The sequence below is a fragment of the Drosophila miranda genome, chromosome 3 (genome assembly GCF_003369915.1).
Source record: "Drosophila miranda strain MSH22 chromosome 3, D.miranda_PacBio2.1, whole genome shotgun sequence".
Classification (NCBI taxonomy): Eukaryota; Metazoa; Arthropoda; class Insecta; order Diptera; family Drosophilidae; genus Drosophila; species Drosophila miranda.
Genome location: NC_046676.1, coordinates 20,797,819 through 20,819,674, shown reverse-complemented (window position 1 = coordinate 20,819,674; position 21,856 = coordinate 20,797,819). Strand labels below are relative to the sequence as shown.

At 48.3% G+C, this 21,856-nt stretch overlaps 2 protein-coding genes across 4 annotated transcripts in view; one reads left to right on the top strand and one right to left on the bottom strand.

The window, feature by feature from the left end:
- Positions 1-2,376: 2,376 nt before the first annotated feature.
- The window catches only part of LOC117185786, a 78,950-nt gene continuing 59,470 nt past the window's right edge, over positions 2,377-21,856 (bottom strand). Inside the window, exons 1-4 of one of the 3 annotated variants that reach the window (XM_033390901.1) lie at positions 4,212-5,404; positions 3,039-3,230; positions 2,706-2,976; positions 2,377-2,636 (exon numbers count right to left, since the gene is read on the bottom strand). In XM_033390901.1, the coding sequence (XP_033246792.1) occupies positions 2,471-2,636; positions 2,706-2,976; positions 3,039-3,230; positions 4,212-4,398 (816 nt within the window). In that variant the 5' untranslated portion in view covers positions 4,399-5,404 and the 3' untranslated portion in view covers positions 2,377-2,470. Of the gene's footprint in view, positions 2,637-2,705; positions 2,977-3,038; positions 3,231-4,211; positions 5,405-21,856 lie in introns of those variants that run through there. The other 2 variants (XM_033390899.1, XM_033390900.1) reach the window with 2 other exon arrangements.
- On the top strand, positions 16,208-17,133 carry LOC117187928 (glutamic acid-rich protein-like). Its single transcript, XM_033390902.1, has 3 exons — positions 16,208-16,389; positions 16,439-16,748; positions 16,810-17,133. Exons 1-3 carry the CDS (start codon positions 16,274-16,276, stop codon positions 17,077-17,079), a joined length of 696 nt encoding a protein of 231 aa, XP_033246793.1. The 5' UTR covers positions 16,208-16,273; the 3' UTR covers positions 17,080-17,133.

The window sequence follows — 21,856 nt, the reverse complement described above, 5'->3', positions numbered from 1 at the left end:
TCCTCTGCTTTGGCTCCCAAAGATAACTCTCTCGACAATCTGGCAACGCTGTTATCACACACACACACACGCACACACAGACACCCACTGCTCACGCATGTTTTCGCTTTTCGAGTAGGCACAGATTTTAACCCTTTTTGAAAGCATTACCACCCCAAAACGATGAATCCCTTCGCCTGCCAACCTATTTACTTGCCTATGTACAAAAGAGGGGAAATTTCGACGCTCATCACGCATGAAAGTCGCGTACATGGGCCTGTACATAGGCACAGAAGCTGTGTATGTACCTCGACTTACGCAGTATTTGTTTCCCTTATATTCGACAGGCTTTTCACAGACCTCGCAGGTACCATTTTCATTCAAAAAATTGAGCTGACCAGAACCTATGGGAAGGCCCAGACCCAGGCTTTTGCTCTGTTAAACCTCTATCTTTAAAGGACTTATTACTCGTATTTATCTTTTTGGGTATACTACAGTCATATTTTTCATTTTCTCATCATCATCCGTCTGGAACGTGAAACTCCCGAGTCCCCACCCCACATTTGCTCTAAGCGCAATTTTCAAATTTAAAAGAAATTAAACCCCAAGGACAGTGTCTCTGTCTCTGTATCTGTCTCTGTCTCTGTCTCTGTCCGTGCTGTCTCCTTGTATTTTTCTATATTCTGCTTTGATTAACATTCGCCGCTGGATGCTAGATGCTGGTTGCTGGTTGCTGGTGGCTGGTGGCTGGATGGAGTCGGCAGTCTTCCACCTAAAACCGGGGGCTTTAATTACTTTTGGGGGTAGTTTTTGAATTTACTTTCTCTTTCTGTTTCTTTTGTCGACACACAGAGGGGCAGCGACAGAGTCGGCGGCACAAAACTTTAAGTAATGGAATTTTTCTATGCATCTTAGGCATATGCTCTCAACAATTATCCCTTATGCTTCCACACCCTGGCCAGAGGTATAGACTCCTGTCTCTTGCCGACGAAATAAAAGCCTCCGAGCGTGTCCTATTCAATTACCTTTTTCTCTATCTATTCCCAGGAAGAGGTGGCGGGGAAGCGAACATTCAATCCGCTTTGTACGTGTTCCCTGGGGTTCATTTTGCCACGGATCTAACCACTTGACCATGATATTTCAATTTTTTTTTTTTGCCCGTTGACCACATGAAACCGGAAATAACCTAATTGACCTCGGGGAATGGACAAACACGGTGGAGGGGCGGGGGGAAGCGTTAGGTATCATTGCAAATCGCATCAACTGACCAAAGCCTCAAGTGATTTGTTTGTATCTCCATCTGTTGCGCCGGACAACAACAAGGAGGGTCGTCCTGGTCAGTCGAGCCCTCCCCTTTATTGTGCCGTACCTCCCCTGAGGGTCGGGATTATGTTATGAGGTCTACTCTGGTCAGTCGGCCGGTCAGTTGTCGTGTCTGCCGTGTTGCGTGCGTGTTGTTTAAACAAATCAATTACTGCCGCTAAATGCATTTCGTGAATTTGAATTTTAAATTAGACATGTTCCCCCTATTCTTTCAGGGCTTTGTTCACACCTCTGCCTGTCCGAGGGGTCACTCGTGTTTGATTGTCATTTAAATGGACGAATGGGCTGGTCATTTGAAGGCTTAACGTCCGGGTGACAGGGTGAAGCTAATTATCAAGCTAATTAAGCCTCTTCCATTGTCATCTGATATTCACACCTTCAGAGCCACTTCACGTACTCTTGTTCTACAATTAATCTCCCATTCATTGCTCATTGTTCATTATCATCGTTTGCCTCGTCAAAGGCCTCCCTACTGTGGCAGGGACAAGTGCCGTGCTGACAAGTGTTCAGCATGTGATGCACTGCCCCTGCCCCTGCCCCTTGCGGGCTTTTATTGCTCAGCACTCGACTAAAGGCTGACTCGCATTCAAAGCATTCAAGTGCGAAATAATACTCCACTCCTCCTGCTACTCCTCCTGCTGCTCCCTGCATTGCATCCTTGCATCGTTGCTGCCTAAATAGTCCTTTATTACAGTCAACTGCCAGTCAAACGAAGTGCAACAGTCAACGTGCTTGTGCATATGCATTTCAATGCAACCTAAAAGGTCTGCCCTCGTCCTCGTCCTCGTCCATAATGCCACACCGAGGCAAGGCCTCTGCTCGACGTGTTGCACATGCGGTGCAGCCGCAACCCCAGTCCCTCGCCCGGCCAGGGCACAACCTCTGCTTGCATTATCCTTTACAATTTGTTTGCTCTTTGCTTTGTTTTGCATTTTTGCATTTTGCACTTGAATGCGCTCCAGCCTGGCTGCAAGTGGCGTCTAGAGGGGGGGGGGGGGGGGGGCACCACACATCCTTTTTGCAGTTTTCGCACAACCAGATGTCTCTCTGTCTCTCTGTCTCTCAGGTGAGGGCCTTGAGGGTCTTTTGCAGTTCTATTTTATTAGTTGCTAGTGTGGGAATTTGTGTAAATAAATAAAAAAAAAGACATTTAGTCGGGGCGCGCTGGTCAGCCCATCATCTTTTCCGCTAAGCTGCGGACAACGTTCTCATCGTAGTCTTCAATCTCGTCATCTCCCTCGTCGATGTCCACCCCGTTGGGTCTCGAGGGATAGCTCTGCTCTGGCGGGACGATCTTGACGCCGTGATCGCCGAACAGAAGACAATCAAAGTTCCTGCAAGACGTGCACAGACGGTGTGGGATTCAGGCGAATGTCTTAATACTCCCCATGCCTCCCTCTCACCTCTCGAACAATTCGAAGCCCTGGAACTCGCCGGACATGTACATGCAGACGTGCATGTTGCGGCCCACAAACCAAATGTCATGGAACTGTATGCAGGCCCGGGCAAAGTTGAACCGTGGCGGCCTGAAGCAGAACGGCGGCGGATTCTGTCCGGAAACCTTTCGACGGAACCAAATGTTGTTGTTAACGCGCATGCGCAGCTCAAAGGAGAACTCATCCGGACGGTAGGCCACTTCCGTGCAGCTGTTCATGCCGATCACCGCGAGGAAACCTAGGGGGGGGGGGTTGGAGGGGGTTATCCTTTGCTCTGTACGAGTGGGGCTTTTGACTCACCCGCACAGCATTTGCACAGTCCAGTGTCACAGCTACAGGGTATGCGATTCACGAGATTGTTCAGCGTTATATTCGGCAAACTGAGTTGCCGCGACTCCTCTTCGTGGGCGAGCAGGTTGAGACGGTGGTTGAGTAGGCCCAATTGTAGAGCAGCGTCGTAGGCTAGATCGTCGGCCGGGGCCTGCAGCGGCACTAAGGTGGGGGTGGCATGAGAGAAGTGTAACGATACGATAATCTTCCCCTCTTCCAAGCCAACGGTGTATTAGTAAATATGTACAGAATTCTGGGCACCAACTAACTTCCGTTTCATATTGAGATTAGTAGCTCAAAACCGCCAACAAAAAGTAACAAAAAACGTAAACAAACGGAGAGCAGCAACCAATTTGCTAACTAAATTTGCCTAATCATCTTCCACGAACTTCCGCATGTCCAACAGTTCCGCATCAAGACAGCAGCCAGCAGCAGCGCCTAACAGTTTAAACTATTAACCTTGACTGGAGCCCCAGCCAACGCCACAGAGACAGAGACAGAGACAGAGACAGAGACAGAGACAGGCAAACCAGTCGTTCGGGCCAAAAGAAGCGAAAAGATTTTTGATGTCAATGAAACCGACGAAACAGCCAGCCGCTCGAGCGAGAGCCAAGTGGTCAAGATCATGGACAACAGAGAGCCAGCCGACAGAGTCGCTGAGAGAGTGGCTTCTCTCCTCAAGATGATGTATGTTTTCTTTGGTGTAATTATGACCACAGATAATCGGAAAGAGCACTCCCCCACCGTGTGGGGAATCGGTTATTGGGCGAGTCCAAGGCTGGCATTGGCACGTCTCTGTTTGTTCGACGATTGTACAATACTTAATTGGCTTCGTGGTCTTCAAAGTTTGCCGGCCTTTGGTATGTACGTGCTTCAGTGCAACTAGAACTGCTGCTGGAAAAACAAATGATTAATTTAGGCCATTCCATATATAACAACAAAGATTACATGTTTATTGTACAGCTTAGATAACACAGTGCCTCATATTAAATATCACAAATATTACGAGTATTTAGATCGAACTACCACGTAGTGCTGGTCGCTAAAAGCTTAGGTATTTACAAGCTTAAGATATTTACATATATACATCCATCGGCTATATTTACATAATTGAAATTCCACTAACGGTGCTTTACGTAAGGCAAACATTTACAAAGCGATAGAATATCGGCATTGCAAACGGATTAATAAAGTTAATGGCTAGATAGTAGAAATAGGACGTGAAATAGGAGTTCTTTGTACTACCGGTGTCCGATTTGGAGACGGCGAAGAGCGAGGCGGCGCACAGCAGGTAGAAGAACAAGCGGGGATGGGAGCTGGCGGCAGGCATCTTGAGATCAGGAAACGGAATCGGAATCGGAATCGAATTGAAGGTTACTGCTGACCCGCTTTTGTCTTTCCGTATTGTCTCTCGTGTTTTATAGCTGGTTTTTTTTTGGGTTCTTTTGGGTGTACTCCACTCCACTGGGGGCACGCAACTTTCGCTCTCGTGCAAAACAACCGACGAAAGTGTGTTAAACACCAACTTCAATTAACTTTTAGTTTCTATATTGCGTTTATATGCTTTTCACACTTGGCTCGGTCTTCGATTCGGACTCAAGGCGCGGGCGCAGCTCCGTACGTGCTAATAGCCAAAATACAACTGGCCAAGAAAACGGTAGCGCCTGCGCATGCCAAGCTCCGAGCGGACCATCGAGCGCTGGCTATCGACAGATCCAATAGTCAGAGACGGGCCCCAGCCGATGGCGATACCGCCTTGGCTAAAGACTCTTTTGGGGCGACAGTTTCTTGTTTATACACTGCCAAGGGGGACACATCTTAACGGCGGTTAAAAGAGTGCACGCTGTGTACGTCTCGCCTTTCAGGGTATCCACGCCTCGACCATTCGCATTCGCTCACACACCATACCATATGTATCTTTTAAGGCAAGAGCAAAAACCAGTATTTTTATGCATACTCGTGGTTAAGTCTCCGTCTCCATCTCCGTCTCCGGCTCAAGCTCAAGCTCTGTTATAATTTCTCTGAGAGCGTCTTCGAGGCAGACGCGACTCTCACTTTTTAGTGTGCGGCTGAAAAATGTACGAAATTTTAATCAAGCTGTCACCTTAAACGGCGGTCGTCTCTGTCCCGACGGGTCTGGTCTTCTGGGGCTGTTGCACTTTTCGGAATCTGTTGGAATCTCATTAAGTGTTTGGTGACTATCTCTAACGTTTTTTAGTCGGCCTTTTGCGGTCCGTTACCATTGTGTTGAGACGGTCGAGGAAATTAGTCGATTGACCAGGCCAAAGTTTGTTTTCTCGTAACCAGAGAGGGCTTGTCGCAAATAGCACACTTTCATTGCCCCAAGATATTTGCACCGTACTCGAAGATAAGCCCCGAAGGGCTGATTGCTTCATTCTTTGCCGAAGATATTGTCTGGAACCCGTTTGACGGATGATTGTGTGGAATTTAATTAGAACGCGAAAACACCGCCTTCCCCTCCATTTCTCAGTGCACAACGTCGGGGTGTACTCTTTTCTGGCTTAAAACAGAACGAATACCACGATTTCGATAAGGCATACGTGAAGCCATACGATTTTGATGGCGTATTCGGGCAAAACTCTGCTTTGGGTTCCTCTTTCATTCATTTATGGTTATGCACTTTGGGTTTGGGTTTGGGTTAACTTTCGATTTGGTTACGATCTTGGCATCCTTCAATCAGACATTGCGTGACTGGCTAGCGCCAGTCCGAGACCGTAAGACCGGGTAACGAGTCCCGGCCCCGGCCCCGGCCACGACCATACGATTATCTTTTGTGGTGCAATCGAAAATTGATTTGTGAAGCTGGAAAAGCGGCCACCCCGAACAGCAGCCCCGGCATGACATTCAAAATTTTCTGCACGTAAATCATGTGAAATCAATTTCTCTTGCACAATTTTCCACTTTTGGCCAAATATGTCAAAAAAAAAAGGCCCCGCGAAAAGTCGTGAGCAAACATTTGGTTAGACCAGGCTCTGCCGTTTCTGCCGTTTCTGCCGTTGCTTGGTAGCATCTTGTGGCCTAATAATAGCATGTTAGCTCATAACGTGCTATCAATCACTCAAAGATCGGACCTGCTTCGGATCTGTGGAGTATCCCCATCCGTTTGGGGCGTTGCAGGCGGATAATTCGCATGTGAAAAGTGGAAAATCGCTGCTTGGCCTGGGCTAGAGTCGGTTGCATGCATGATTCAGTGGAATATGATTTGTGGGGCTCTACGACTCGTACTCGTGGCGCCACACCGTCAGACAGTCCGTTGCAGACTGATAAATTTCAACCGCATTCACGAGCAGTTTTCATCTTTCCCTAATTAATTTATGCAGTAACTCTCCTTCCCTCCTCCTGCCCTCCTGCCCTCTTGCCCCCCTTTGTTCATTAAAATATACTACAAATCGGAAAAACACATCTTTCCTTCATGTCCGCTCTTCAGTTTTCGCTCTTTTGCTTTTACTTTCCAGCCATGGACTTTGCATTTTCATTTTTTTTTTTATTTATTTATGCTCTCGGTTCTCTCGGCTGATGAACACTTCTTTTTTCGCCTGTGAGTCGTGTTTTTATTTGGCTTTAAGTATGCCCTGAGTGCGCCATACAAAATTTGTATACAATTTTGTTGTTCATTTGTTTTTGGGACTCGCCAAAAAAAACAAAACGGAATATCAAAATGAAAAGAAAACATAAATCTTTTTGTCTGTCGTTGGCGCAGGTTCTTTGGGGGATGGAGGGGGTGGGCAGACTCTGGCATTGTGGGAGCACACCTAACCCATTCTCCCCCCCACTCCATCTCCCACCAGGTGGTAATGCAAGATGCCTCCATGGGGAACACTTTTGTTGCCTTGTTTCCCAAATTCCCATGTTTCTGGCATTGCTTTGTTGTGTTAATTAAGCCAAAAATTGTATTAAAAGCACCCTCCAGGACGGCGGCGCAAGCCCTCAATTAGGATAGCCCCAAAGAGCTGCTCGGTTCCTGGAAAACGTTTCTTCTACTTGCATTTCTTTGCCCCAAAGTGTTCATATGCTAGCCATCGACTAGTGACAGCTACTAAGGCACAGCCTTTGCCTAGAGACTGGTACGAACCCAACCCTTAGTCACCCTAAAGCTCCCCTGTAATTAGCCCTTTATGATGTCTGCTTTCTGCATGAGCAACATGCAAGAGGCTCTTCCCTCAGCCACTCAGCCACTCAGCCACGAGAGCCCCCCCAAAAAGGAGGATATAAAACAAGGTTTGAAGAACCAAAAAATTAGTTTCTTCGTTTTTTGGCTGTGAACTGCCAAAAAATGAAAGAATTGCAAAATGCAAGCCACATATTCTCCAAGGACACTTGACTTTCGGCTTTTTGTTGCCATCTAGAGGGCTGCTCCCCTTTCCCCTTTCCCGTTCCCCTCTCGTTGTTGACAGCTTCCTCGCATCGTTCTAGACTTTTGGTGCTGCCAATTAATTAAGCGAAATAAAAGCCAAGAGGAGAGGGAGGAGCGGCAGCCTGCCGTAGGTGGCAGGGGGTATTGGGGGAGGGTGGTACGGTGGTGGGGGTGTGCAATTCAATTTGCTACTCATGCAATTTGTTGCCTCAAAATGCTGAGCTTTAATATGCAATTAGTGCAATTCAATCAGCGGAGCGCAGCCCGGCTCCGAGGGAGACGCGCCCTGCCACGGAGGCAGGCGGACGGCGCTGGGGTTACCCACGACGACGCCTTTTACCACCTGCGGCTTGCGGTGATTACGAGCAACATGAGCATAAAAATTGCTTACGCTTTGAAGACACAATCTTGAGCATCCAGGAACCAGAAACCAGAGAACAGAAACCAGGCACTTGCCGATACCTCTGGTGGTTCTGTGGTGTCGTTTATGGAAATCGGAAAACTGGAACTGCAGATCTGCATTGGCCTTCATTGGGTCTTCAAGCCATCGATGGGCGCGTGACAACTCGTGAAATGGTCGGATTGGCTCTCCATCGAGTGCACCGAGGCTAGACGCCTGTAGGCCGTGTCACGCGCCCATCGTAAGGGGAAACAGAGGTTTGTCGGCGCCTTGCAACTCGTCTATGACACATGATGCAGCAGAGGGGGTGAGCAGAGGGAGATTGCCGTTCGATCTGAACGCAAGATACAGATACTAGCGCTTAATTTGGATTAAGCGACTTACGGCACACAATTTATTGGCATAAACTTTAATTGAACGCAAAAAAGCCGCGAGTGGAGCGGAGGCCCGAAAACAAATATTTGTAGGTGGTCAGTCGGCTGCCTCATGGCTGCTGTGCCTCATGTGCCCCTCCGTGGCCATTGATCACGACTCTATTGCCTGGTCTGCCCCTTGACCCGTTTGCGACACTGCGGCGACTGGGGCGCCATTTGCCAGCGATCCTCCTCCTGCGAGAGGCCTTTTGAGGCATGTTCTGTGATTTGCCAAATGTGCTTGCATGTGGGCTGAAGAAATGTGGGATTGTGGGACTGCGGGATTTCCTGGGCAGCCTGTCGCTGAGTAGGAGCCGAGACATTGTACCACCTGTTGAGCGGATAGTCGGGGTCATGTCCACACTGGGGCGCCTGGGCATCCGAAGCTTGTTAACTTGATGATCACCGACTGCCTAATGGCAAGCCATTCATTTTCCAACTTGCTCTGCTTAATGGTTATTCGAGTTGGAGTTGGATCTAATGTTGAGGAACAAACTGAATTTAATGCACATTCAAGGCAGCCAAAGGCTTCATTTCCATGCATACTTTTGAGATACATTCTGGCTCATATTTCCTTGGCAGTCACGTCCCATATGATGGCAATGGCATGGCAATCACAGCAGAAGCAGAAGCAGGAAAACCAATCAACTGTGCCACTGGCGAAGGGCTTAGACGGACGGGACGGGACGGATGGGTATACAACAATCTATCACGTATGTAATTCCCATGAAAAATTTGCACCACCACGATGATGATGATGATGATGATGAAAAAACAGGAGCCAAATTGTTGTAGGTGAAATTATAATTTCGTGCAACTGAAAGGCAAACGGAGCCGGAGAGCTCATCAGTAATATGGCAGATCTCGAAGGTGGGACTCGAAGCGTTGCCAATCGATTCGGCAAACGCAATGCACAATCCACAATGCACAATCCACAATGCACATGATTGAAGTGCACTAGTTTTAAGGTATACGTATCTGTATCTGTATCTGTATCTCTCCACCAGTACGAGTAAATCCAACCTTAAGTTCAACACAATTTGTAGTGGATCAAATGAAATGCTATCGGCACGATCTGTGCAATCGATCGGGCATCGATCGGTGCGTTGCGTTGCTGTGGCAACACGTAGAGACCCAATTCTTTGCCATTTCGCCAGCTACTTGTTACGGTGCGGGTCAGGCTTCATCGTGAGTTTTCCAGCCTCAGCCTTTTCGGTCTCATAACCCCATGTTTGTTTGCATTAGCCACCGCAGACAGGCTGCAATTATGTCGTTTGGGGCTTCGATGGCAACTGGGACTGATGCTGAGTGCCTTGTTCATCGCGGAGGTGGAGCATCAATGACCAGAGCTCAGTGTCTGGAAACCCCCTGCCATGGCAAAGACAATCCATTCAAATTCGGCAGGCAGTGCCCTCGAAGGGTATCCCGTCTTTCGAGCTCTTTCGTGGCATTTTGATTGCCACAGACTTTGTGGCGCATATGAATTATGGGCTCAGTTGGCTTTTCGAATCGCTAGTCGAGTCACATTCCTTCGGTCTGCACTTTGGCTCTGTGACTCAATTGCGCCATTGTCGGTTAGTGGACCATGGGAAGCGGTGTCGCTGGGACGCGTTCAAAACGCGTGCAAAACGCGTGAAAAACGCGTGCAAAACGCCTCAGAGCAGCAGTCAACGAACCGCACGCTTCGTTGCCTCAACAGCCATGTGTTTTTTTTTTTTTTGCACATTTCTCAAAATTAACACTTGGCCACACACACCTCCTGCCCGAAAGCATAAAATGTGCATAAATTATGCCAAAAACACAAGCCAACCCCGCGCTGGTTTCTGCCGTGCGGTTTCCCTTTTTTTTTCTTTTCTTTTTTTTTGCTGCAATGTTAATGAGTGAAAAATCATGTTAAACATTTAATGCACATGTCTGCTGCTACACGTGCTCTCTTCTACACTCTCCTGCGCCAAGGAAAGGGTATCACAGGCTTCGGGGGGTTTTTTTTTAGCGCCGCCTGTGGTCGCGTGTCGCTTTCCTTTTTTCCATTTTCATTTTTTTGTTTTTTTGGATAAGTGGATTGTGTTTGCTCGGGTTTTTTGTCATTAAATTAGCTTAATTTTGGGGAGCCCTGACTTTGTGTGCAGTGCATGGCAGGGCAGGGCTCTCCGCTCCGTTTTCTATTTGAGTGCATTTTCAAATATTCTTGGCCGTGTTTCGGGCTGGAGGATGGAGGCTTAAATGAGCTAATCTCACAGTACTCACAATACTTTAAAATGCCTGTCTGGGCCTCTCTGTGTTCATCAACTTTCAAGCAATTCTCCTTCATAATAAATTGATTTCCATCGATTTTGAGCAAATATTTTCGCAAATTCATAGGCACTCGAGAGAGAGAGAGAAATCCAGTCTGAACAGCAAAGTCATCAAAATGTTGCATCAAATCTCCATGGACACGATTTAAATTGAGTGCAGAGCTCCGAACACACAAAATCACGGGTCTGCCATTGCCAGGACAAACCACACGGCGGTGCCAGGACGGAGGACAGCGACACACAACTTGTTCTGGGAGCAACTGGGAGCAGAGCAGAGCAGAGCCTGGCACTGAGTCGGTGTTTCTACATTTATATCGAATTTAAATAAAGTCCTCGATGAAAAAGTTTCGATTTTCACGCGGCAAATGAGTTTGCAATTTATTTTTTTGGCTCTGAATTTGCTTGTGTTTTTTGTGTCTGCATTTGCAAATAATTTGTAATGAATTGACAGAAATCGGGGGGTGGGTTGGGGAGAGGCGGGATGGCTGCAAACATTTACCTATCTATCTGTCTATATAATACGATTTTAATGAGAGAATTCCTTGGCTGGTGGGGGCCCTTGGGGAAGGACTGTCCGCGGGCTGTCAATTAAATTAAATGCTGATTTTCGGCCGAGTTCGAGGACTTTGCTTAATTTCGATTACGCATCTTCTATGGGTGTGTGTGGGGGGGGGGGGGGGTGGGGGGGTCCTCGTCTTTCGCAGAGTCATGCAATGACAATACTTGATTGCCGGCGACACGCCAGGCCACCGTCCAACGGTGGTTCGGGCCAAGTTTAATTACTTTCTTACGTGCAGCGCGCATCTGTGCGCTGTTGTGGGTGTTTTTCTGTGGGCTGCTTTTAGGCGCCTCTTAAAGAGCCGAACTATGGCCCACCCCCTCGCATGATATACATAGGTACTTTTTCTTTCCGTTTTGTCGGCAAACAAAGAAAAAAATTTGATTTAAGCCAGACGCCCAGGAGCCCTGCCTTCCAGCCCGTCTTGCCCGAAGGAATTCGAAGCCTGCACAAAAGTGAAAATTATCGCCGGGCGGCGGCGGCAGGAGGATGCTCAGATGTGCAGATGAAAGTGCCTTGTGCTCAAGCAGTCTCGCTGCCTTCTAGTGTTTGCCTGGCTTATTCAACTTTGCTTCAACTCGGGTCCAAAAGGAAATAAAAATCCCCGAAACAAGTGTCTATGTGAGGCCGGGCTTCGGACGCAGGACGCAGGAGGTAGGCTGGGCGGCGGCTCTTTTAGGCGTCTGCGAATCTCGAAAATGTGCACAGACTCCGCTTCAGCCGTTCAGCCGTTCAGCCGTTCATCCGTTTCCGCCTGCTTATCCAGGACGGCCCCCCGAACGCCCCCTACTCCCGGCGACGATGTCTGGCAAGGCGATTTAGCAAATTAAAAGGTTTTTAATGCATGGAGTGCTCTCTTACTTATTTCATAATTTGATGCCGACTGTGCCATGCAAATGCCGAAATACGGGCATACGGCTGAATCCACGGGACGGGCAGGCATCCGGCTGTGCATCAGAATGCTGTCTTTTATTTTTCTCAAAAAGTTTTTGGTGTTTTTTTAGAGTTTCTTTTCTTATAGAAGGGTTTCCGTGCCCATCCCCCTTTCCTGGGACTGTGACTGAGCCTTGTTTAATTTCCTTTTCGTAGGTGAAAAATATATGCATTCACAGGATCCCAGTATCCCAGTATCCCAGGCTCCCAGGATATGGGAAATTGGTTTTTTTAATTGAAATAATAATTTATTTGCTGGGAAAATCGATGGCACCTTTAAGGAAACGCATGCCGTTCTTTAATTCAAGATTACTTGCAGATTAGCCCCCATTCCCCCCCTTCTGAATCCGCCAAAATCTTAATGAGGAAATCTATCCAGAAGTCTCTTGAAAACCCCCTTGAAAACGCCACCGCAAATCACACACTTGACTGGGACGTTCCGCGGGTCTGGGGAAATGGAAAATCGCAACATTTTTTCGCGAGCACCCCACCCCCTCCACTCCACCCCACCCCCAGCGAGTGTCACGTGTCCCTGTCGAGTGTTTTCTTCTGGAAAATTTCGCCAGTGAGAAAATTGGCAAGTGGCTTGCGGGCGTTGCACCCCTCTACCCTGCCCCCTTCCTTCCCCTTTGCGAATTTTGGGTTATTGGGTTTGGTATTTTGTGTACTTTTGCGGGTTCCGGGACAAGTGGCGGCGAGGCTTATGAATGTTCAATTGCGTGTTTCGGCTAAGAAGTTGAAAAATTAAACAGCCCGCGTGAATGCAATAAATGACAGCTCAAAATTTTGATAAATGTCAACGCGTGTGCGTTGCCAGCGCCAGAGCCAGAGCCGGAGGGTGGTGGGGTGGTAATGATTTGATTGTTGGGGGGGAAATGGCAACAAGCCTTCGGCTATTTAAGGTGATTTAGGAGCGGCAGTTTGTGCAAATTAAGCCAATTTAAAAATGAAATTTGCCTGCAGGATACTGCAGCAGAGGCACTCTTTACAGGCATTTGTGCACCCTGCCCTCCAGCCAATCTTCACCTGGAAGGGAGCTCAAAAAGTGCCATCACATCTTTGGGGGAAATGCACAAAGTCGAAAGATATCCCAGCTATGGAATGCTCGGCAAATGAATTCGGAAAAATAATTTCCTGGGGCCGCCCACAGGCTCCAAGAAGCAACTAAAAATTCCTCAAGAAACAAATACCAGAAATAATAATAATAATAATAGTGTTTTGTGCACAAACCCTGGACAGGGCCCGGCCCTCTCCCACTGCGAAATGCCGGACCTGGTCTTTGTTTATGAAGCAGTAATATTGAAATCAGGATAATTGTGCAAGAGGATGTGAAGAAAGAACCGCAAATACTCCGAGTCCAACGGAAGAGCAACCCACCAGCCAGCCAGGGAGCCAGGGAGCCAGCCCCAAGTATTCATTCATTCCGTAACGAAGATATCTTGAGAGCAATTTTAATGCGACAAAAACTGGAAAAGGAGAACGAGTGGGCGCGGGGGTAGGGGGGGAACCAAGTGAATGGTCAGGACTGAAGTAGAGTGAAAAACGCTGCCAAGCAGAAAGTGGTCAACAATTTTGCCACTGCCATGGGCAGGAATAAAAGACGTCGCCCGACCATCCACTACCACTACCATCCGAATGCAGCAAAAAGGTAGCAATCATGGTGCCGAGTAGTCGCCGCACAGCCTCCGTCCGCAGCTTCTGTCCAGATCTTAGGGCAATAAACCATAAGATGATGCTCTTCAGTGCATATACTCGGAAATGTGGCAGTGAAAGCCAAATTAAGAATGAAATAAAACGAGTTTGAGTGGGGGTTTACAAGTCTCGGGAAAACTAGTCCAGTCGATGCCATTTCCAGGGTTTTTTAAAGGGCAAACACGAGGCGGGAGGCCAACCCTTCGGTCGGGCCTTGAGTGTGAAAAATTGAACAACAAAAATTGCATTATTTTTCGCATTTGCCGAAGCTCCTTCTAACCCCATAGCAGATTGGCATTCACAAAGGTCCTGCTGTCGTCGAGCGCATCTCAAAGGACCTTCTTTCATAATTAATGCTCACACAGAGAAATGTTCAAAGATATTTTTGCAACCCCCTCTGCAGCGACCCCACAGTTCATGTACCTTTCAAAATCTGCTGTCAAAAGCAGCCCGAAACAAAACAAAACAAAACAAAAACAAAATGCTAAATGCTAAATGTGGTGAAAAATCAAAAAGGAAAATGCGCAAAAATAAAACATGTTTACCTCAACAATTTGACTGCTACTTTTTCTTTTCTATTCTTTTTTTTTGGGTAAACGGATGGATGGATATGCAAATTTTTGACTTGCATTTCGGGGGCCCGCTACCCCATTTCCCCATTTGGCATTACGGAGTGGCTCTGCTGCTGCTCTGCCCTCTGCCTGCTGCCTGCTGCCTGCTGCTGGTGCCATGATTTATTTACTCACGGCGTGCGCGTATTTATCAAACTCTAATTAATCGGTGATAAACCGATCAAGACGCTAAATGCTGCACTACACGAAGCCGCCGAAGCCGCCGAAGACACCGCAGCTCCCAGGGGACTGGACTGGACTGGAGTGGAGTGGACTCGCCTGCAAACGGGTTTTCGCAAACACCTCTTCCTCTACCCCAAAAGTTGGCTTTTCTTCGATTGCTTTTTGGGTTTCTGTTTCGTAGTGTTCCACCGATTACCATGTGATTTCCTCCTCCACCTCCTCCTCCCGTCAACAGCCCCCCTTCGACCCATCGCTCTGCCGAAGAACGAGTACTCGTATTTGTTGAAGCAATTTGCTTTTCTGAATCTTCTGGCTGGCTGACCAGGCGACTCCGATGCAATCAATATATGCTCGTGTCCAGCAAATAATAGACTTCAAACTGGCATTTTAAGCGTTTCTATTTCTCTCCCCCCAATCCCCAATCCCCAATCCCCCTCGCCCCTCCAGCCGAATGTGAGTGGGTCTCCGAGGAGTGTCCGAGAGTCCCAAACACCGTACAGGGTCCAGGTGCCTGTACCACCTGCCTGTTTGGCCCCACGAGCCGTGCAACACCCTGTATATGCCGCTAATCCACTTTAGCAAATCAATTTATTAGCCACGTATGACTTATGCCTTTTTAAATGTGCGCTTGCATGTGTTGTCTGCTCTAAAGTTGAGCGTTTGCAGCATTTGGAGGCTGGCCCTCTGTCTGCCAGATGGAAGGTCAGCAAGGGGCAGGCCCGGACTGGACCAGACTGGACCGGGCTGGGGTGGCAGGCCCAACTGAGGAGGCGCAAGATATTTATGTTAACATGGTCTGCGTAGCGCCCTCTGGTATGTAATTTGGCGTTGTTTAGGTATCACGATTACCCTTTGCTGGCCATAAAATACGAGTGTGCATGTGGGCAATGCCACGGATACGGTGCTCGGTGCTCGGTGCTCGGGTGTAAGCCATGATTATCGCGTCCAGGCCATCAATGATATGTGTGCGAGGAGCTCCAGAGCGAAGAGGACCGTTTAGAGTCGACTCCGAGCGTGTGAAATGGGCATGGGGCCGGTCTGGTATTGTATTTATTTATGGCTTTCCCCCCGAAAGAATATCAATTGCCCGGCCAGGCGCCACTTGTTGCCAAAAAAGAAGGGCTGAGGGGAGCTGCGGGGGGGGCATGGAGAAACTGTTGCAACTTTTGGGTGCAAGCATCTACCCGCATATAAACGTTGAGTATAAATTGAAAAAGCCATTTTGCTGCCAATTTAGCAAACACTTAAACCAATTTTGCACTTCAATCCACACAAAAAAACTCCTACAGCTCCGCAGCTGAAGCTGAAGCCACACATTTGCACATCCCAGAGCCCAAAACCCGGACGGAGAACTGACAGTCCGTGCCGTGAAGGCTTGCATCGATGCGGACGCGAGGATGAGCCAGAAGTCGGAATGTGTCGGAAGCGTTCAAAGCGTTGCCAACAAAGTGTGAAAATGTCAAGTCGTAAAGTGTTCACAGGCCAGGACCCGGACCCAGACACGGACATGGACCCAGGCGGAGCCGTGGAGTACATTTGGGGGAGGGGGGCGGGGGGTGGAAGCCCTTATCTGGCCAGGGAGTTTCCATTTAATAGTTTACTTTGGGAGCAGCAGTGGGGGGAGGCGGGACCCCGTCTAAACGTTGCCAAGTCTGTCAAGTGGTGGGTGTCCCCCCCCCACTCTATCTAGTTACCTGATCAGCCCCCTTCAAATCGGCCACAGACCCTACAACTGGCCCCCAAATATGTCCTGTATTTGCCAATATTTTGCGCCTGTCTCGGACAGCGGCGTGGATCAAGTGGAGGACTTGCCCTTGGCCACTGACGAGGAAAGCCCCAGCCCGGAGAACACCAACAAAGAGTGAGCTTTTGTGTGATTTCCGAACCGAGTGTTATGTGATGTCTCTTAGGGCGGACCAGGAGACTGCGGAGAGGACAGTGTCGGCCTCTGACCTGGCCAACTGTCGGGCCGAGAACTGGCTCCTGAAGAAGAAGCTGGCCGACTATGAGGTCACCATCGAGAACCTCGAGCAGCTGGTGAGCACAATAGTGGAGAAGCAGCACCGGATCCTCAGCAAAATGTTCCAGCTGAGCAAGGAAAACCGAGAGCTGCAGACCGAGTGTGATCTCCAGCGCGAATACCACTCGATGGAGCGAAACGCCTTGATGAAGCAGCTGCATGATGTTCAGACCTTATCGCGAAACCGAAGCTTGGAATTGGTAAGCCAGGGGTGCCAATTGGCCAAGAGAAGCGTTCACTTTGTCCCCCCTTCTTTGATAGGGGCGTGCTGCATTGGAGGAGGGTGCCAAGGACCACGCGGAGGCTGCAAAAGAGTCAAGTGACTCAGAGGAAGAGGGCTCCACTGGGGAGGAGGAGGAGGAGGAGGAGGAGGAGGAGGAGGATACTGACGATGAGCGGGAGAGTGTCTGCGACGAAGACGAGGCCTCAGCCCCGAATTCCACCGGCTCGGAATCGGGGGACACGGACTCGGAGGCAGATCGAAGTCTGGCCAGTGACAACGAACGCAAGAGCGACGGCGCTATGGATTGAAGAAAACATTAATTCTAATATATTTTCCACAAAGAAATTTCAATAAAAAACCTTAAAGCAAACGTGGATTCCCGGTGGCGGTGTATATTAAACCGCATATTTAAGGCCCGCAAGGCGCTTTCTGACTTCATCGCACTCGCACTCCCGAGCCTTTATTTAAACGCATTTAATAATCAACACAAAAACGTGACAATGGCTCAAAACAAACAAAAACGCTGAAGGTGCGTCAATCAGGGGCATCGCAGTGCAAAAAAGGGAACGCATCAAGTGAGAAATATAGAAGGAAACCTCCGGCAAGTATTTGCATATCAAAATGCCAGTTGGGATGTGGAAAAACCTTTGCCGAAGCGCCCTTCAGGGCAGATGATTGAAGGGCTGACAGGACGACAGGAATGGGGGGGAAAGGGGGGAAGGGGAGAGCCAAGGAGAAGCCTTTAAATCACTGGCAAAAACGTGTTAAGTATTTATCTATCGAAAAATTGTGGACTCCCACCAGCCGTGTGTGTGTGTGTGTGTGTGTGTGTGGGGCAATTTATCAAGTGGCAAAGTTTTTAACACAAATGAGTCGTGGCGCGGGTCCTGATCCTGGCCTCCGTTTGCCTCCAGGATTAATGAGTCTCGTGTGTTTCTGCTGCTGCTGGGCTACATCCTCGATATTCGCCCGGCAACACGTACCAATAATCCATCACCAGTCGCTGTGTTGTTGCCACTGTGTGGCAGTGTGGCAGGTTTTTTTGGTCCGCCTATGTGTGGAGTTCTTCGATTACTTAGCAGCAGTTATGCCACCTAAAATCCATCCCATCTTTGCCTAAACAAAAGTGCCACAAAAGTGGTGTCAAGCGGTACGTTCATGGCTGCTTCCTTGGCGATTCTTTGGCGATTATTAATGACCCCCCAGCATCGGGTGTATGCATATCGAGTCGGGAATTGTTTGCCATATCATTTATCAGCTGAGAATTTTAGCTGCGAGACTTGTTGCGCACAAAAAAGTTTTTCGTGTCCACGTGGGAAACCAGCAGAGATGCAGAGACGGCTACTGAGGACTACCGCAACACAAATGGCTCGGATAAGAGATGTGAAACCGAACAAGGCATGAAAGGAGCGCGCCACATTTATGACTGAAATATATGAATACGCCACGGCGATGTGGCAAGCTAAACGCTGGGCAAATGGCATCATGAGAGGCGAGGCGATATCACGCTCCAACCAGGAAAGGTGTTGCCCGGGTTGCCCGGGTTGCCCGGGTTGCCTGCAACAAGTAGCACCCAAATTGCATGTGGCTGGCCCCAATGGTGCCCCAAGATTAATGGACCTCTGTTTGGCACGACATTGAAATATAGTGGGGAGAGGGCCTGTGTTCCAGGCGGACACATGACACCGAAAGAGTTGCCAAGTGGCTGTGGCTCGGTGCACACGTGCTTCCGAGAAAACAACCCGCTTTTCTGGATCAACGCCTACCTATTTACTCGAGCGTATAAAAAAAACCACAAAACATTCGAGGAAAAAACTGCCAAAAACCCAATCGACTCGATTCGCGTGTTCTAAGCAATTTCAAAGCAATAATCGTTGGGTGTCTTTTAAATTAAGTAACCAGAGCCATGCAAGCCATGCAAATAATACTCGTAATAAGCCATATTGACAAGCCCGTCAACGAGGCTGATGTGTGTGCAGAGGGGGGGGACTAGTCGTTGTTTTATTTCCATTTAAATAATCTAAAATTAAAATCATTTCTCCGCCAGCAGCAACTCTGGCAGAACGATAGATGGACGGATTGATTGATGGATGAACAATGATATGGCGATTGATAGACATACATATACATACGCCCTCGCCCTCTCGCGTTCTCAGGGAATGACAAACCAACCAAATAAAATGCCAAAAAAAAAAACGCAAAGAAAACGCAATTAAACAAACACAGCGAGAGTTTTTTTTTTTGGGTTGGGATCGGAGGTATCCTTGGGCCGGGGATGTTTTCTACCCCTAATAAACAGTTTGATTTTAATCAATGAACCGCAAAGCCAAATACATGAAAATGCCATCCAATGAAGACCGACAGACAGTCCTACGCCTGTCCTTTCCTCTCTTAAGCCTCGTAAACCTTTTACGGGTAGAACTTTCGTATTTGCTTAGACACGGCAACTATGTAAACAGCTCTCCCTGTGGGGGGGGGGGGGGGGGGAGTACCGATCCATAAATACACGCTCACTTCTTCCAAAGGGGGCTCCTCATGCATATTTATGGCACTTAATTTGTTCGTTAAGCGAACGAATGAACGAATGTATTCGAAGAGCATTCATTCCACTCACTCTCAAGCGTTTTGTTTGAACCCTCTGTTTTTTTTTTTGGTGTAATTAGAAGACCTCTACCCACATGGGCCCCCCCTGTGCCCCATGCATATTTATGAGTATGGATTTAATAAACATTTTCATTTATTTGTCTTGTATGTGGCTTTGGGGCCAATCTAGTTCACTTGGGAGCCTTCCTTGGGCTCCAACAGCCACAACAGCCGACCAATCATGTTCGGGCCAACTATGCGGAAGTATCTCACTCTACGGGTCTCCTGGCCAACCCATAATCATAACCATATAGGAGCCAAAACACATGTTTCCCCCCCGACGCGGAGAGAGAGAGGCAATTTCTAACAAGGCGTACACTGGATCATACCAATTTGAGCGGCTAGAACTATTTTCTAAATTAGGGAAAATAATATAGCACACCGGCAGCTCCATGCCCCATCGTGCTGCAACATGTGTTGCACCTAGAGTACCGCTACGATTACGATCGTTATCACCAAATCAGCGGCAGGGGTTAATAGAGCCGTACACCAGAGGCCACAAAGAGAGGGCCAACGATCGGCGGAGGAGCAGCACACATTGGCCCCGAGATGGGGCCCGTGTCAGCTGCGTCCGAGTTTGCCACATTATTTGCAGATCTCGCACCTTGGCTACCAGCAGAGCAGCAGATCAGCAGATCAGCAGAGCAGGAGCCTCACTTGACCACACTAATCCATCTTCTTGGCAAAATGTTGCGATAAAGCCGATCGCCAGATCCCCAGATCGCCAGATCGTTGCACTTCGATACTTCGATTATGGTTAAGTAGACAGCAGGCTACTTAACCTCCAGCTAAAGCGGTTGGCTTTGACGATCGGCGGGGAGAGGAGAGGAGAAGAGCTCTTTGGGGATTATCTTGTTTAGGCTGGGCGTCATTTCTTAGTAAATTACTTTAATAGTATAAACATAATCATTTGTATTGCGGCTGCTGCTCAGCCTACAAGACCAGAGCCCGTGCCTTGGCAGGTTCTGGCCGGCTCTGGCCGGCTCTGGCTGGCTCTGGTAGTAATCTCTTTCTAGTTAGGACGATGCGATTGATCGGCTCGAATCACAGTTATCTGTGTAACAGTGAAAAATTGAAAATTGTACATGTGCGATCCTCGGGATGCTCACAGTTTAATGGCTCCCGTCTTGCCACTCTGTCCGCGTCCGTCCGCACTCGGCGAGGCCCAGAGGTGAACTGAAATAAACCCAGTCAAACGATCCACAAACTCGCGAAGGGAAAACGCAGCTGTCACGGGTGAAAGGGTCCCCTAATTTAAATATTTAATCAAACTAATTTGCATACGCAGCAGGGTCATGTTTACCTGATCGCCAGACAAAGAGATGTCGGGCAGATCGGGCACAAAAGAGGGATCAATGGGATACAGCTGGTTGGGATGTGGGATGTGGGATGCTGGATGCTGGATGCTGGAAGCTGGAAGCTGTGTCGGATCTGGCCAAAGGGTTGATTTCCCGCCACAATCGCTCAAATAACCAAATCCTTCTGTGTTAAATTTTGTTTTCTTAGCGAATAAAAAATGCACACAAATTTGAATAAAACAGCATGGAAAATGTTGCAGAAAGCGGCGAAAAAACGGAACGAGCGAGGGAAAAGCGCGAAAACCACGAAAATTTTTGCATAATTTATTGAAATTTCGTGCCGCAGACAAAGGAGTCGACGGACGGAGCACCCGACTCTGAGTCCGAGTCCGAGTCGGAGTCCCTAGCATGAAATGTGTTTCTATTTTCTCGCTACTCTGCGGTGCTCCCCTCCCCTCCACTTCCCCTTCCCTTCCGCTCCTTGCTGCATTATCCTTTTTGGCTTGTGTGCATTTATTTTTCATTTGCATGAATTTTTCATTGTTTTCCCAGACACGAAAGGAGCGCTAGGATGCACTTAACGCTCCACAGGATCGGGGACAAACACGCGATATTTGTCAGCGGGAAATCAGCTTGAAAATCAAGTCGACTAGAGTTCTCTGTGGACTCTGCAGCGATATAGACATTCATCCGAGGCAATGGCTGGAACCCAAGCCAATATTTTTTCGCTTCTCCATGCAGAAAAATCTATAAAATGCTCCAGATGCTGTGGCGGCCAGAATGTAAACAAACTTCGGTGCAATTTGTTGTCACTTGTTGGCGCTGCAGCGTCCTTGTGTGCAGAGAGTTTAGCGGGTATCCTTTGGATACCTATTAGGAGGGGAAAAAAAAGAGAAGGATAGTTACTAAGCGGATAGCCCAAGCATTAGGTAAAAGGCCAATCCATAGTTTGTAGGAGCTGGCAAAGGACTATATCTATGGGGCATTCTCGGCCATTTTCCAAACTCTCGGGAACTCTCGGGGGTGTGCCGTGGCCTTAGTTTTAATCGAAAGTTAAATCCTTTACACGAGTGTGTCCATGTCCTAACAACAACAATGGCAACGCATGCACACTCCACACTCCACCCCCATCCCCAACCCCTAA

Bases quoted from the DNA above. Each gene is read 5' to 3' on its own strand.
- LOC117187928 (XM_033390902.1), top strand. From the start codon at position 16,274: ATGTCCTGTATTTGCCAATATTTTGCGCCTGTCTCGGACAGCGGCGTG. The intron at 16,390-16,438 runs GTGAGCTTTTGT...GATGTCTCTTAG, and splicing joins CCGGAGAACACCAACAAAGA to GGCGGACCAGGAGACTGCGG. The intron at 16,749-16,809 runs GTAAGCCAGGGG...CTTCTTTGATAG, and splicing joins GAAACCGAAGCTTGGAATTG to GGGCGTGCTGCATTGGAGGA.